Source organism: Pelodiscus sinensis, chromosome 33 (assembly GCF_049634645.1).
Source record: "Pelodiscus sinensis isolate JC-2024 chromosome 33, ASM4963464v1, whole genome shotgun sequence".
Taxonomy (NCBI): Eukaryota; Metazoa; Chordata; order Testudines; family Trionychidae; genus Pelodiscus; species Pelodiscus sinensis.
Genome location: NC_134743.1, coordinates 3,114,649 through 3,130,536, shown reverse-complemented (window position 1 = coordinate 3,130,536; position 15,888 = coordinate 3,114,649). Strand labels below are relative to the sequence as shown.

Below are 15,888 nucleotides of genomic sequence, written 5' to 3'. Positions count from 1 at the left end.
AAACATCTTGGTACCAACACACTCCCCACAGATACCAGGGACATACCAGCCCAAGTTCAGGACAGGGTTCAGAAGGACAGCCAGATGGAGAGTGATGTTTTGGTCAAACTACCATGTACAAGGTCTGTCACCCAGGTATGTCAGAGGGAGGCCAAGCACTTGGGTTCCCTACGGAGGTGGTGGACTCTCCATCCCTGAAGGGTTTTAAGTCTCAGCTTGACAAAGCCCTGGCTGGGAGGATTTAGCTGGCTCTGGCCCTGCTTTGGGCAGGGGGATGGACTCAAAGACCTCTGGAGGTCTCTTCCAGACCTAGGATTCTATGGGGGCTGTCCTTGTCCAGCCTAGAGGGCAGTGGAAAGCCCCACCCCGGGCTGAGCTGAATCCATTGTCATGGGCAAACATTCTTAGTATCCTCGTAGAGTCTACCAGGTGCTGTTACTGTATTTCATTTACAAGGACTCTGCCTTGTGCCTTTGTCCCTTATCTGATTTGTGGTCATTGGAGGTTCTCTTGTGACCTGCTGGGTTGGCTACCTGCACAGAGGGAGCACATGCACACAGCCAAATGGTTATTGGCATTCAACAGAGGAAGATACCACTCAGGACACGCAGCCAGCGACATCGGATGACATGAACAATTCCTTTTCTCCTAAAGGGAGTTTTCCCCAGACACTGAAATCCAACACATTGGTTTTGAGAACACAAGTGTATTAACTTTACATACAAAGCTGCTACACATGTTGTTTTAGAACAATATTGTTTAGTGAGTTAGGACATTTCAAAATTTGTACACAAATGATTACAGCCGTGTGATGAAAGGGGCGAATACAGACAAATAGACCTGCTGGGGTATGACAAAGGACTATAAAATTTTGAATGATGCAGAGACAGCAAATAGGGAAGTGTATTTAGGGAATAAGGAGGTTGCTACTTTTTCCTAACACAAGAACTAGGGGTCACCAAATGACATTCAAAGGAGCAGGTTTATACCAGACCAAAGGACGTATTTCTTCACAAAGCTCACAGTCCGCCTGTGGAACATGTTGCTGGGTGTGTTGTAAAGGCCAAAATTACAATGGGGCTTAAGAATGACTTAGATACGTTCATGAAGGACGGCTCCATCAATGGCTACTAGCCAAGGTGGGCAGGGGCCGAAGCCCATTCTCTAGGTGTCCCTAAACCTCTCACTGCCAGAGGCTGGGAGTGGACCACAGGGGATGGATCACTTGAAGTTGTCCTGCTCTGTTCATTCCATTTGCAGCACCTGTCACTGGGCTGGGTGGGCAATTGGGCAGCCCCAGTAGGGCCATTCTCACACTCTTGTGTTATGATCTTCTGCACCTACCCTTTCCTTGTGTCTTTATAACTTGCCATTCAAGTTGCTTAGCCAGTTCTAATTTACCCAGTAAGCACACGTGCAATCAATAGCAACCTTACACGGCTACCAAAAGGTCAAGCTCTTCAACATATTCCACTTACAAGAATTTTAGCCTTTATTTTCTAAAAATTCTGTTACCTTTTTAGCATGACTTTTTGCAAAGCTTTATAGGAGTTTTATCACCAAGATAAATGCTGAAGCTTCAGGCTTTCCTATGCCAACACCTATTATTTCTGAGATTAGGAAATAAACAGAAAAAAACCCTTCTTTACATAATCTTGCATGCCCAGATACCACCACACTGAGGAGACAGACAAGTACTCGTGCACTAAAAAGAGCAGTGTGGGCAGCAGTTCAGGCTAGTCACCGAGTGCAAACCCAAGAGATCAGGAAGATGGTACTTGGTGCAGGGCTGGCCTCGCCAGGTGGTGAACTGAGGTGGCCACCTCAGGTGCCAGATTAGGGAGGGGGGACGCCACTAGGATCCAGAGTGTAGAAAATTGTGTCTGCTGGTGGAGTGCTGTGCTGTGCTGTGCTGTGCTGTGCTGTGCTGTGCTGGAGGAAGGAGGGCACAAGAGACCTTTCAAAGTTTTGGTCCAAGTGAGGAGGTATGGGGTGTCATTTGTGTTGTGGGCCAGCCCTGCTTGGCTGGCTAGCTCTTCCCACCGCCCACACTGCTCTGGCCATTTCTAAAAATCCTCGCATGAGCAGAGCTAGCACATCACTGTCTATGCAGGCTGTGAGAAAGAAAGTCCCTAGTTCCCCTGCATCCTGGTCTGTCACATGGGGGCATTTCCCTGGGCTGAGTGCATAGCTAGGGCGGGCTAGGATTGGTTTGCTCGATCTGCACTCTAATGTAGGACTTATAGTTGCTGGTCATGGTGGCTTTCACCTCTATTTCCTGGTTGCGCACCCTCAGTTCCCCAGGATTCCACCCCCGGAGCACCGCCTTCCTGAAGGAGTGGCACTGATAGGGCGGGCCCCCACCATGCATATAGCTATAGAGGCGCTCCATGCTGTCAAACTGCTGCCTGCCACTGCAGAGTTGAAGAGCAAACTCAATGTTGTACAAGTTGTAGTTGAAGGGGTTGGAGAACATGATGGCCAGGGTGAAGATATTGGACTCGTAGCTCAGCACCCCCACACTCCCGCAAGCCGTCCTGCCTTTTTTCACAAACACGCTGCTCCCCAAGCCACCAGGGGGGATTACAGGTGTAGGCTCCATCCATACGTTGCCACTCTTACAGTAAGTCCTGGAGGAACAGACAACAGGGCACCTCAGCACACAGCATCCCTGACAATAATTAATAAGTGCATCTCCGCAGCAGGAGACGCCTGACCCTGGGGCTGGGGTGGGTCACAGCATCTCAGCTCTTCTATAGAGGAGACACACAGCACGTCGCTGGACAAGGGAGCACGGCCCAACGTGGGCCAAACCCAGGGCTGAGAGGCCTTTCCTGCATCACCAAAGCGTAAGGGAGTGGAGATAAGGTAAGTGGGGACAGGGCCAATCCCCATCTTCCCACCCACCCCGGGCTGGGCTCTGCCTCCTCCTTAGGGTTGCCAGGTGTCTGATATTCACCTGGACAGTTTGATATTTGTGGGCTCCATCTGGTAAAAGAAAAACAACAGGAAATACTGGATATGTGAAATACCGTCCTGTTTCCCTGGGACGGAAGCCTGGTGGGGACAATTATCCCATGCCACATCTGGCAGGGGCGGGCGAGTGAGAAGCGTGGCAGAATCTAGAATAGGGAGGCATGAGGGGGCACTTTTTGAGTGCCACACTAAGGGGGCACCAGGCTGGGGTGGGAGCAGAGCGCACGTGATCAGCAGAGACCGGGAGCTGGCCACGTGATGCCTCCCTCTACACAATGTGAGCCGAGGCAGCCGGGCCGGGCGGCAGGAGCAACCACTTGAAAATTCAGATTGTTCCTCTGTGCCTGGCTCAGCGGGAGGGGGACATTTCATTGGAGTGGGGGCTCCCGATGCTGGGGATGCCTGCCTCACGGGAAGGGGGGAGTGCACTGGGAAGGGGGGATGCTAGGGGAGCCTGGCTCTGAGGCAGGGATGAGTGTATTGGGATGGGAGGACTGTAGGGCCTGGCTCAGGAGGAAGGGTGGGTGCATTGGTGTTTAGTGTGTGGTCCCAAGCTGGAGGGAGTGCTGCAACGTTTGCTTAACAACTTCAACTTCCTCCCCATTTTTATTTTATTTTATTTTATTTTTGCTCAACAACTTTGGTCTCCCCTTTTTTTCCTTGACACAATTTTTTCCCGGCATACAGTCTGGAAGGGGCAGAGCGGGGGAGGTGTATGGGAGTGGGTGGAGGGATGGAGGAGGTGTATGGGAATGGCAGACAGACACTCGGTAGCAGGCATGTACCCCTCACCCTGGCCAGTCCATAGAGGCGTGTAGAGGGGGCATGGGAACCTGCTCACCTGGGGTTCTCGAGAGTCACATTTTCAGTGTTGTTAAATATCTCGATGCCCACACACCTGCCGACGTCCAGATTCCCCACCACCCTTTCAACGGTTGTCATCGTGCAGAGCAGAGGGACTGTTCAGCAGCAGCCTCTGCAGAGCCCCTGTGGGAGAAGAGCCAACTCACTCCCCTGCCAGCCCTGGCTGCGTGGGCCTCCTGCCAGCTGGGGCACACAGCGCCCTTGGTCTGCAGGGCAGGGCTGCGCACAGGCAGGATGTAGGGGGTGGAAGGGCTACAAAGGAACCCTGGCTAAGGAAGGAGGGGCAGAGCCAGCACAACGACGGGGGACGCTCACTGCCGCCCCTGTGGGTTACTTGCTGGCTCTCGGGCTGGCCTGCTCTTTACAGGGATCTACACAACCTGTATTGGTGGAGGAAGGGGGCCCAGACACCTCTGCCGTAGCTCAATGGGTACCCCGGGCCCTAGGGACGTTATCGCGTTTATACAATTAACCAGTAAACCTGGGCTCATTGGTTAATCCTACATGTATCCCCCCTTGCTGCCTCTGTATGAGAGAGAGCAGGGGAGAGGGAGTGGAAGCTGCTGTCCCCACACATGCCGGCTCCAGTGGAGATGCTCCCTCCCCTGCTGGTATCACGGGCAGCTGTGTGGGAAGGGCAGGCAGGAGCTGGTATGCGCAGGGAGCCAGCTCTCTGCGGCTGCCAGCTACTGCAGAGCCACCTGTCCCCCACCCTGCCTCCCACAGAGCTGGGACACATGGGAAGCCGACTCCCTGCGTGTAGCAGTTCCCATGGATCCACCTCCCCACATGCTGCTGCCTCTGTCAGCTCCCGCCTACCCCTCCCCCCGCACGTAAACATGGAAGCACGGCAAAGTTCAGCATGTTTACAACAATGAACGTTTGTTCACAACCATGCCAGGCCCAGGAACCAAACCTGGTGCTGGGAGACAGAAGGAATAGGGGGGACGCCCCAGGGCCCTGTGTGCACAGAATGACAATAAGATCTAGTTGCTTCATTTGCTTCCTTCTAGCTGAGGAGCAGCCCACAGCTCACCCACGGGCAGGGTCTCTCACTGTCAGTGGCGGGATGCAAAGGTCTCAAGTCAGGGCTACCCGAGGTGGGGGAAGGAGCTCACGGGGAGAAACACAAACCCTTTGCTGGCAACCCACAGCTGCTGCTCCTCACAGGGCCCTGCACCCCTGTGTCAGTGCAGGATGGGGGCTCCGGCATTCTTGCTCCATGGGCAGCTGCAGGTGCAAAGCAAACCCAGCGCAGGATAGACACAGGGGCTACGTCTAGATTGCATCCCTTTTTCGTAAAAGGGATGCAAATTAGACGTATCGCAATTGCTAATGAAGCGGGGATTTAAATCTCCCCCCACTTCATTAGCATAAAAATGGCTGCCGCTTTTTTTCGGCTCGGAGCTTTGCTGGAAAAAAGCGCCAGTCTAGACACAGATCTTTCGGAAAATAAAGCCTTTTCCAAAAGATCCCTTATCCCTCTTAAAATAAGAAAATTCAAGCGGCCAGTGTAGACAGCTGGCAAGTTTTTCCAGAAAAGTGGCTGATTTTCCGGAAAAATTGGCCAGTCTAGACACAGCCCAGCTGTGGACACCCTCAGACAGCCCTGCTGAGGGGCAATGGGAACCGACGTACCTGGGACTGTCGCAGATCAACAGCCTCCTGCTGGCGAGCTCCCTTGGGCGTTTCCAGATTCTCTCTGTGCCCCAGAGGTAGCGGCTCTTGCCGGTTTTGTAGGAAGGCAGAGCCCAGCCCCCGGGTCTAAAGACTGCAAGCCTCCCACAGTATTTATGGGAAACCAGGTGGTGACTGTGCTGATCAACCACAGGAATGCACCCTAGTCGAATGGGGCATGGGCGGGGGAAGGAAGCACTGTCAGTGTAACAAGACGTTGTAGTTTAGTTACTTAATTACAGCAGTCAGGGCAATAGGTTTGTAGACATTGTGGTGGTTCCCAGAACTCCACCCAGTACCGCTCAGAAATAACAATACGGTGGTAACACTGCTCTACAGCCAAAATGCTTCTGAAATAAATGTAGTCAAACTTTACTAATTCTGGGTCACTGAGAAAGAAAATGATGCTTAAAATTGTTGATTGGCTCTAGTTTTCAAGATATGCTATTGGGTCAGTATATACGACCCTTGACTTGCGAATGGCGGAGGATAAGTGAGTTATAAAGGGAAGGGATCTCAATTTAAACCAGAAATGACCAAAATACATCTTTGACTGGATCTATGAATAAATCTATGATTGGGTTTGGACAGTACTTGCTTTTTAGGCAAAACAATGAATGATGCAATCTGAAGCTGGTATTGCGTCATACATGATATGAATTGCATCATGTTATTCCTAGAAGTCATGGATGTTTTGCTGCATAATGGCAATGTTTTGCCATCAATTCCAGTTGGTCATGCAGTCTATATGAAGGAAACCTATAACAACATGAAACAACTTTTGAGGTGAACATAAGAACGGCCGTACTGGGTCAGACCAAAGGTCCATCTAGCCCAGTATCCTGTCTACCGACAGTGGCCAACACCAGGTGCCCCAGAGCGGGTGGACCCAAGACAATCATAGAATCATAGAATAATAGGACTGGAAGGGACCTCAAGAGGTCATCGAGTCCAGCCCCCCGCCCTCAAGGCAGGACCAAGCTCCGTCTACACCATCCCTGACAGATGTCTATCTAACCTGTTCTTAAATATCTCCAGAGAGGGAGATTCCACCACCTCCCTTGGCAATTTATTCCAATATTTGACCACCCTGACAGTTAGGAATTTTTTCCTAATGTCCAATCTAAACCTCCCCTGCTGCACTTTAAGCCCATTACTCCTTGTCCTGTCCTCAGAAACCAAGAGGAACAAATTTTCTCCTTCCTCCTTGTGACACCCTTTTAGATATTTGAAAACCGCTATCATGTCCCCCCTTAATCTTCTTTTTTCCAAACTAAACAAGCCCAGTTCATGAAGCCTGGCTTCATAGGTCATGTTCTCTAGACCTTTAATCATTCTTGTCGCTCTTCTCTGTACCCTTTCCAATTTCTCCACATCTTTCTTGAAATGTGGCGCCCAGAACTGGACACAGTACTCCAGCTGAGGCCTAACTAGTGCAGAGTAGAGCGGCAGAATGACTTCACGAGTTTTGCTTACAACACACCTGTTGATACAACCTAGAATCATATTTGCTTTTTTTGCAACAGCATCACACTGTTGACTCATATTCAACTTGTGGTCCACTATGACCCCTAGATCCCTTTCCGCCATGCTCCTTCCTAGACAGTCGCTTCCCATCTTGTATGTATGGAACTGATTGTTCCTTCCTAAGTGGAGCACTTTGCATTTCTCTTTATTAAACCTCATCCTGTTTACCTCTGTCCATTTCTCTAACTTGCTAAGGTCATTTTGAATTATGTCCCTATCCTCCAAAGAAGTTGCAACCCCACCCAGTTTGGTATCATCTGCAAACTTAATAAGCGTACTCTCTATCCCAATATCTACATCATTGATGAAGATATTGAACAGTACGGGTCCCAAAACAGACCCTTGAGGAACTCCACTTGTTATCCCTTTCCAGCAGGATTTAGAACCGTTAACAACAACTCTCTGACTACGGTTATCCAGCCAATTATGCACCCACCTTATCGTGGCCCTATCTAAGTTATTTTTGCCTAGTTTATCAATAAGAATATCATGCGAGACCGTATCAAATGCCTTACTAAAGTCTAGGTATATGACATCCACCACTTCTGCCTTATCCACAAGGCTCGTTATCTTGTCAAAGAAAGCTATCAGATTAGTTTGGCATGACTTGTTCTTCACAAACCCATGCTGGCTATTCCCTATCACTTTATTACCTTCCAAGTGTTTGCATAGGATTTCCTTAATTACCTGCTCCATTATCTTCCCTGGGACAGACGTTAAACTGACCGGTCTATAGTTTCCTGGGTTGTTCTTATTCCCCTTTTTATAGATGGGCACAATATTTGCCCTTTTCCAGTCTTCTGGAATCTCCCCTGTCTGCCATGATTTTTCAAAGATCATAGCTAAAGGCTCAGATACCTCCTCTATCAGCTCCTTGAGTATCAGCTGTTTGTCGGCTCAGCACGGCAGCCATGAAAATGTCATTTAAATCGCGGCTTCATTTGCCTTTGCCTATGTGTCCAATCTACATGCCTCTGCCGACAGAGGCATGTAGTCTAGACACAGCCTTATAGACCAGGGTAGGCCAAAGGGCCTCAACAGGCCAAATCTGGCTTGCAAAGCAGGTGGATCCAGCCCGTGGAGGCCTGCTACTGCCCCGCCCCCAAGCCAATTGAGGCCTGGGAGCAGCAGAGCTGCGTTAAGCTTCCTTCTCCCTGCCCTGGCCATGCGAGGAGCCTGCAGCACTTCAAAGTGCCATGTGCTCCTCACAGGGCAGGAGGAGGCTTCCTGTGCTGCCCTGCCCCGAGGCCCTGATTTGCCTGGGAGTGGGGGAGCATGCCAAGCCTCTTCTAGGGCATGGGTGCCCAGTGGGAAGAGGAGGCAAAGGGGCTCCCTCAACCCCAGACCAATCATGATCTGCAGTGGGGTAGCCTCTCTCCTTCCCGTTTCGGCTCCGCCCCTTCCCATTTAGGCCCCACCCCTTCTTGGGTGGCCAGGGGCTACGTCGAAAATTTTTGAAGTGGCCCCCGGGCAAAAATTTTTGCTGACCCCTGTTGGAGACTAAGGGTATGTCTACACTACAGCGCTAATTCGAACTACATTATTTTAAATTAGTTAATTCGAAATAAGCTAATTTGAAATAACACATCTAGACCACAAAACTAATTCGAATTAGTGTTTTGCTAATTCGAACTAGCGCGTCCACACTGATTGGACACTGGGTCGCATTTAAGGGCAGCTAAAACCGGTTCTGGCAGGGCATCAGGTCAGTAGTTGCTTTGTGTGGCCGCTGTCTGAGGCTAACTGAGGCTCGTGCTTAAAGGGACCTGCCTGGACAGCCGGTTCTCAGCTTTTCCGCTTGCTTGCCAACCTCGCCGAGGGACAGCAAAGCGTTTTCCTCTCTGCCTGCCTGTGTAGGTGGTTCCCATTGGGGATGCCGCTGCAGTTGGCACCATATAGCCAGAGCTCACCCTGGGCATGCTGCTCCAGTTTTGGACTTGCTGTTGCAAGCCTGCCAGCAATGGCTCGAGGCTGCCTGGCACCATCTGGTGCACGTCAGCCCCCTGCCTCTCCGCCTGGCCGCCCTGGGGACTGTGGAGGAGCCACAGCAGCGCCCTGACGCCAGCGTGCCCCGCCGCATCTGGCGTCTGGACACCAGCAGCGACTGGTGGGACCGCATCGTCCTAGAGCACTGGGGAGACAAACAGTGGACCCAGAACTTCAGGATGAAGAAGGACACCTTCCTGGAGCTCTGCGAGTGGCTCGCCCCTGCTCTGTGGCAACGGGATACTCACTTGAGGCCCACCATCCCCCTCCAGAAGTGTGTGGCCATTGCCCTGTGGAAGCTCTCCACGCTGGACAGCAACCAATCCGTTGGGAACCAGTTTGGCGTGGGGAAATCCACCGTCGGAGAAGTGCTCATGCAGGTACAGCACTCACCGGCCACTGGGCCGGAGAGGGAGGGGGGATGCAAGGAGGGAATGGGCCTCCCCAGGGAAAACGGGGGGGGGGGGGGGGAAGGAGGTGAAAGTGCCCCGCATGAGGAGTAACAGTAGTTCGAATTAGAGATCCTAATTTGAACTACCTACTCTGTGCCGCGTGTAGCCGCGGGCACGGAGTTCGGACTAAGGGCGATTTAAAAATGGCGGCGCCCGGGAACATGCAAATGAAGCCCGTGATATTTAAATCCCGGGCTTCATTTGCAACCCCAGTTGCCCTCATTTGCCTACCTAGTTCGAACTAACGAGCTAGTGTAGACATACTCTTAGGGTATATCTACACTACAAAGTTAATTCAAACTAACAGCCGTTAGATCGAATTAACTTTAATCGGGGCTAAACATGCAAACTGGTAGTTCGAATTTAAATCGAACTAGCGGAGCGCTTAATTCGAACGAGGTAAACCTCATTCCACGAGGACTAACGCCTAGTTCGAATTAAGTAGTTCGAATTAAGGGCTGTGTAGCCCTACCGAGCATGCCCGGGCTGCAGCTGGGCTATAAAAGCCTGGGGAAGGACTCAGTCGGGGGAGACAGCTGGAGAAGAAGGACCGGGGCAGGGAGCTCCCACTCAGCTGTTGCCGGGGACTCCAGGAGAGGCCGAAAAAGATGCGGAGGTGAGTTGGTGTAACCCAGGGACTGCCTACTGAGGGGACGCCAGCACGGAGCTTGCAGCAAGCTGGGCAAATGCAGGGGAAAGAACCCCAGGGGACCAGGTAGCAAGTGGCTCAGGGCAGGAGCGGGAGCCGCCTCTCCTGCCCAGAGAACCTCGGCGCATTTCGGCCGGATTGCCCTGCCGAAGGAGTAACCCGTTACCCGGTCGCTCACAGGGCCCTGGGCTGGGACCCGGTGGAGTAGAGTGGGCCTGTGTCCCCCTGCCTAGGGGAGTGCCCCGCTACAACCCTGAACTACATTGTGGACTCAGGCCAGAGGGCCTTGGCCTTGCTTAAAGGGCCAGCTATAAACTGCATTGTGGACTCGGGTCAGGGGCCTTGGACTTACGAGGGCAGGCGGGCGAGACCCGCCACACACTCCATGGACCCAACCTCCATGACTTTATCTAACTTCTCTTTAAACTCTGTTATAGTTCTAGCCTTCACAGCCTCCTGCAGCAAGGAGTTCCACAGGTTGACTATTTGCTTTGTGAAGAAGAACTTTCTGTTATTAGTTTTAAGCCTGCTACGCATTCATTTCATTTGGTGTCCTCTAGCCCTTGTATTATGGGAACTAATGAAGAACTTTTCTTTATGCACCCTCTCCACACCACTCATGCTTTTATAGACCTCTATCATATGCCCCCTCAGTCTCCTCTTTTCTAAGCTGAAAAGTCCCAATCTCTTTAGCCTCTCTTCATATGGGACCTGTTCCAAACCCCTGATCATTTTAGTTGCCCTCCCCTCTCCCACCCTCTCTCTTCCCCTCTCCCACCTCCTTTTCCCAGTCTCCCCAAGTTTTGTTCAATAAAGAGAGTTTCTATTTTTGAACACACGTGTCCTTTATTTTGTACATCAGGAAGGGGGGCTAGGGAGGGGTAAGTGGAAGGAGGTGAGGGAGGAATGGGGTACGCGCCCCCGATGGGGAGGACTGGGGTGGTTCTGTGGGCTCCTTGTGGTGGAAGCTCTCCTGCAGCCCCCCGATTTACCCCCTCCCCGTCCTCCTGGATGGCAGCCTGCGGCCCTCATCGAGTTAGACAAGCGAGTGGGGAACCCTGAGAACTGTCTGTCCGGGGTGGGGGTCGGGTCCCTTTAAGCACAGCCATCGGCTAGCCTGAGACAGCAGCTCCATACTCTAAGTCCTCCTCTGATGCCCTGCCAGCACTGCTTCCGGCCAGCCTTAACCTCGGTTCAGGGTCCACTTAATGTGGACATGCTAGTTCGAAATAGCAAAACGCTAATTCGAACTAGTTTTTAGGTCTAGATGCACTAGTTCCAATTAGCTTAGTTCGAATTAAGTTAGTTCGAATTAGTGCTGTAGTGTAGACATACCCTGGTTGCTGAGGGCGTTATTTCCCCTAGGATCTGCGGGGCAGCGTGCAGCGATTCTGCCAGGTCCTGGGGCAGGCGCTGGATGAGGGAGCCCTCACGGCGGTGGTGGAGAACGCCTCCTTCAGGGCCATGCGGGAGAACCAGATGTGCAACTCGACACTGCTCCCCGCGGAAATCATGGATCAGGAGAAGGGCACCTTCCTGAGGAAGCTGCTGGGGGAGTGTCTGCCTCCCCTGCAGTGACAGTGAGGGGGCTGCTGTGAGCCAGCCTCATCATTGTGGAGCGTTGCAGACCCCATTGCAGCCCTCATGGGGGATGAGCCGGGGCCAGAGCCAGGATTGCGCACTGGGAGCAGGGTGGGCTCCACCCCCCTTGCAGCAGCAAGCGCCCCGTGATCTGCAGGGTGGGAGGCGAGTCCCAGTCCCCTCGATGGCCATGGTGCGAATCCTGAGCAGCGCCACTCGCCTTCCACAGGCATCTGTGGGGACTGGAAGAACCATTTCACAGCAGTGCAGAGCAAGGCCTTCGACGGGATCTACCGGGACCGCATGGGAGGCCTCCTGGGGGCGTTCCCCTGGGATCCGCCCTGGGATTGAACAGTGGGAATAAATCAGCCAGGAGACCACAAGGAACTGGGGCTGAGTTGCCGGGAGTGGCTGGCTGCCGTGGTTCACACAGCCTATGGGAGGGAATGGCTCCGGCCTGGCAGGATGGACCAGGCTGAGATGCATGTTCTGGGAGTGAGGTGTTGTGTCATCGCCTGCCCTGTAACTCCGGGTGTCTTAAATGCTCTGCTGCTGGGCTCGCAGCCGGACATCCATAGCCTCCGACAAGCCCACAGAGCTTTCCCCATTTTCCCTTTGGGGAATCTGGTCACTCTACCCTTGTGCCCCATCCCTACTCTACAGCCAGAGGTAGATTAAGGTTACCTGGGGCCCTTCCTCCCCTAGTCTCACACGCTGTCTATTCCCCAAACCTCAGCTCAGGGGCTGCCTGCAGGGTAGCAGCCTGCAACACCAGAGCCAGGACTGGCAGCAGAGGAGATCTGGGGTGGAGGAGGCTGCTCGGAGACCCAGGTGTGGAGCCACTGACTGAGCAGGGCTGCCAAACCGCAGTAAGCTCAGTGCGCTGCACATGTTTTAATGTTGCTACACATGTTTTAATGTTGCTACACATGTTTTTTCAGAACAATATTGTTTAGTGAGTTAGGACTTTTCAAATTTTGTACACAAATGATTATAGCCGTGTGATGAAAGGGGCAAATACAGGCGCACAGACCTGCTGGGGTATGACAGAAGGCTATAAAATCTTGAATGGTGCGGAGACAGCAAATAGGGAAGTGTATTTAGGGAATAAGGAGGTTGCTACGTTTTCCTAACAAAAGAACTAGGGGTCACCAAATGACATTCAAAGGAGCAGGTTTATACCAGACCAAAGGACGTATTTCTTCACACAGCGCATAGTCCACCTGTGAAACATATTACTGGGCATATTGTAAAGGCCAAAGTTCCAATAGGGCTCAAGAACGACTTAGATACGTTCATGGAGGATGGCTCCATCAATGGCCACTAGCCAAGGTGGGCAGGGACCGAACCCCATGTTGTCCTGCTCTGTTCACTCCATTTGCAGCACCTTTCACTGGGCTGGGTGGGCAATTGGGCAGCCCCAGTAGGGCCATTCTCACACTCTTGTGTTATGATCTTCTGCACCTACCCTTTCCTTGTGTGTTTATAACTTGCCATTCAAGTTGCTTAGCCAGTTCTAGTTTACCCAGTAAGCACACATGCAATCAATAGCAACCTTACACAGATACACCAAAAGGTCAAGCTCTTCAATATATTCCCCTTACAAGAATTTTAGCCTTTATTTTCTAAAAATTCGGTTACCTTTTTAGCATTAGTTTTTGCAAAGCTTTATAGGAGTTTTATCACCAAGATAAATACTGAAGCGTCAGGCCTTCCTATGCCAACACCTACTATTTCTGAGATTAGGAAATAAACAGAAAAAAACCCTTCTTTATATAATCTTGAATACCCAGATACCACCAGACTGAGGAGACTAGTGCACTAAAAAGAGCAGTGTGGGCAGCAGTTCAGGCTAGCCACCGAGTGCAAACCCAAGAGATCGGGAAGATGGTACTTGGTGCAGGGCTGGCCTCGCCAGGAGATGAACTGAGGTGGCCACCTGAGGTGCCAGATTTGAGGGGGGCGGGGCCAAGAGAGGATGCCACTAGGACCCAGAGTGTGGAAAATTGTGTCCGCTGCTGGTGCATATGTATTCTTTCTGCTGTACATGCACAGAGATGCTGGAGTGCTGTGCTGTGCTGTGCTGTGCTGTGCTGTGCTGGAGGAAGGAGGGCACAAGAGACCTTTCAAAGTTTTGGCCCAAGTGAGGGGCCATGGGGGCATCATTTGAGCTCCCTGCCTCAGGTCCAAAATGTTGTGGGCTGGCCCTGCTTGGCTGGCTAGCTCTTCCCACCGCCCACACCACTCTGGCCTTTTTTTAGTGGCCTCATGTGAGCAGAGCTAGCACATCACTGTCTATGCAGGTTGGGAGAAAGAAAGTCCTTACTTCCCCTGCATCCTGGTCTGTCACATGGGGGCATTTCCCTGGGCTGAGTGCATAGCTAGGGCGGGCTTGGATTATTTTTGCTCAATCTGCACTTTAATGTAGGACTTATAGTTGCTGGTCATTGTGGCTTTCACCTCTATCTCGTGGTTGCGCACCCTCAGTTCCCCAGGATTCCACCCCCGGAGCACCGCCTTCCTGAAGGAGTGGCACTGATAGGGCGGGCCCCCGCCGTACATATAGCGGTAGAGGTTCTTCATGCTGTCAAAGTGCGTCCTCCCACTGCAGAGTTGAAGAGCAAACGTGATGCTGTAGAAGTTGTAGTTGAAGGGATTGGAGAACATGATGGCCAGGGTGAAGTTATTGGACTCGTAGCTCAGCACCCCCACACTCCCGCAGGCCGTGCTGCCTTTTTTCACAAACATGCTGCTCCCCGAGCCACCGGGGGGGATTTCTGTTGTAGGCTCCATCCATACGTTGCCACTCTCACAGTAAGTCCTGGAGGAACAGACAACAGGGCACCTCAGCACACAGCATCCCTGACAATAATTAATAAGTGCATCTCCGCAGCAGGAGATCCCTGACCCTGGGGCTGGGGTGGGTCACAGCATCTCAGCTCTTCTATAGAGGAGACACACAGCACGTCGCTGGGCAAAGGAGCACGACCCAACTTGGGCCAAACCCAGGGCAGAGGGGCCTTTCCTGCACAACCAAAGCATAAGGGAGTGGAGATGAGGTAAGTGGGGACAGGGCCAGTCCCTTCCCTCCCACCCAACCCGGGCTGGGCTCTGCCTCCTCCTTTGGGTTGTCAGGTGTCCGATATTCACTTGGACATCTGCGGGCTCTGTCCAGTAAAAAAAAAAACAGGAAATACCGGATATGTGAAATACCGTCCTGTTTCCCTGGAACGGAAGCCTGGTGGGGACAATTTTCCCCTGCTGCATTTGGCAGGGGCGGAGGGGTGAGAAGCGTGGCAGAGTCTAGCATAGGGAGGCAGGAGGGGGCACTTTTGGAGTGCCACACTAAGGGGGCACCAGGCTGGGGTGGGAGCAGAGCGCACGTGATCAGCAGAGACCAGTAGCTGGCCACGTGATGCCTCCCTCTACACAATGTGAGCCGAGGCAGCCGGGCCGGGCGGCAGGAGCAGCCACTTGAAAAGTCAGATTGTTCCTCTGTGCCTGGCTCAGCGGGAGGGGGACATTTCATTGGAGTGGGGGCTCCCGACGCTGGGGATGCCTGCCTCACGGGAAGGGGGGAGTGCACTGGGATGGGAGGACTGGGGGGCCTGCCCCGGGGGAGAAGTGGTTTCACCGGTGGTTAGTGTGTGGTCCCAAGCTGGAGGGAGTGCTGCAACGTTTGCTTAACAACTTCAACTTCCTCCCCATTTTTATTTTATTTTTGCTTAACAACTTTGGTCTCCCCTTTTTTTTCCTCGACAGAATTTTTCCCGGTGTTTTTTGTGTGTGTGTGTGAGGGGAGGGGGTCTTTGGTATTTTTTTGTTAATCCACCTGACAACCCTACCCTCAGGACCGCGCTCACACAGCACCAGCCTGCCTGCGGGGAGCTCTGGCTGCAGAGCCTCGGCTGAGGAGGTGGAGCCCAGCAGTTTCCAGGATGGACAAGGAGGAGACCTGTGGCCTGGGAGGCAGCATCATCCAGGCTGTATCTAAGAAGTGGAGCAGGCACAACTGCCCCGCTGGGGCTGCACATGATGGGGCTGGGGCAGGGGACAGTGTCCCTCTAAGCTGCGTGGCAGCACAGCCCCATAGCTGCTTAATCAGCCCCGCCCAGATGCTCAGGGCTCTGTATGGCGCTGCCTGGCTGAGCAGAGCTGATTAAGCAGCCGCAGGGC

At 52.6% G+C, this 15,888-nt stretch overlaps 2 protein-coding genes across 3 annotated transcripts in view; both read right to left on the bottom strand.

Moving 5' to 3' along the window:
• Positions 1-622: 622 nt before the first annotated feature.
• Positions 623-4,137, bottom strand: LOC142823320 (DELTA-thalatoxin-Avl1a-like). Its single transcript, XM_075914242.1, has 2 exons — positions 3,818-4,137; positions 623-2,630 (listed from the first exon to the last, which is right to left on the bottom strand). The coding sequence occupies exons 1-2, from the start codon at positions 3,916-3,918 to the stop codon at positions 2,192-2,194; spliced, it is 540 nt and encodes a 179-aa protein (XP_075770357.1). The 5' UTR covers positions 3,919-4,137; the 3' UTR covers positions 623-2,191.
• Positions 4,138-12,623: 8,486 nt separating this feature from the next.
• The window catches only part of LOC106731774 (cytolysin tenebrosin-B-like), a 33,763-nt gene continuing 30,498 nt past the window's right edge, over positions 12,624-15,888 (bottom strand). For both annotated transcript variants that reach the window (XM_075914241.1, XM_075914240.1), the window contains exon 4: positions 12,624-14,533. In XM_075914241.1, coding sequence (XP_075770356.1) covers positions 14,110-14,533 — 424 coding nt within the window. In that variant the 3' untranslated portion in view covers positions 12,624-14,109. The remainder of the gene's footprint in view (positions 14,534-15,888) is intronic.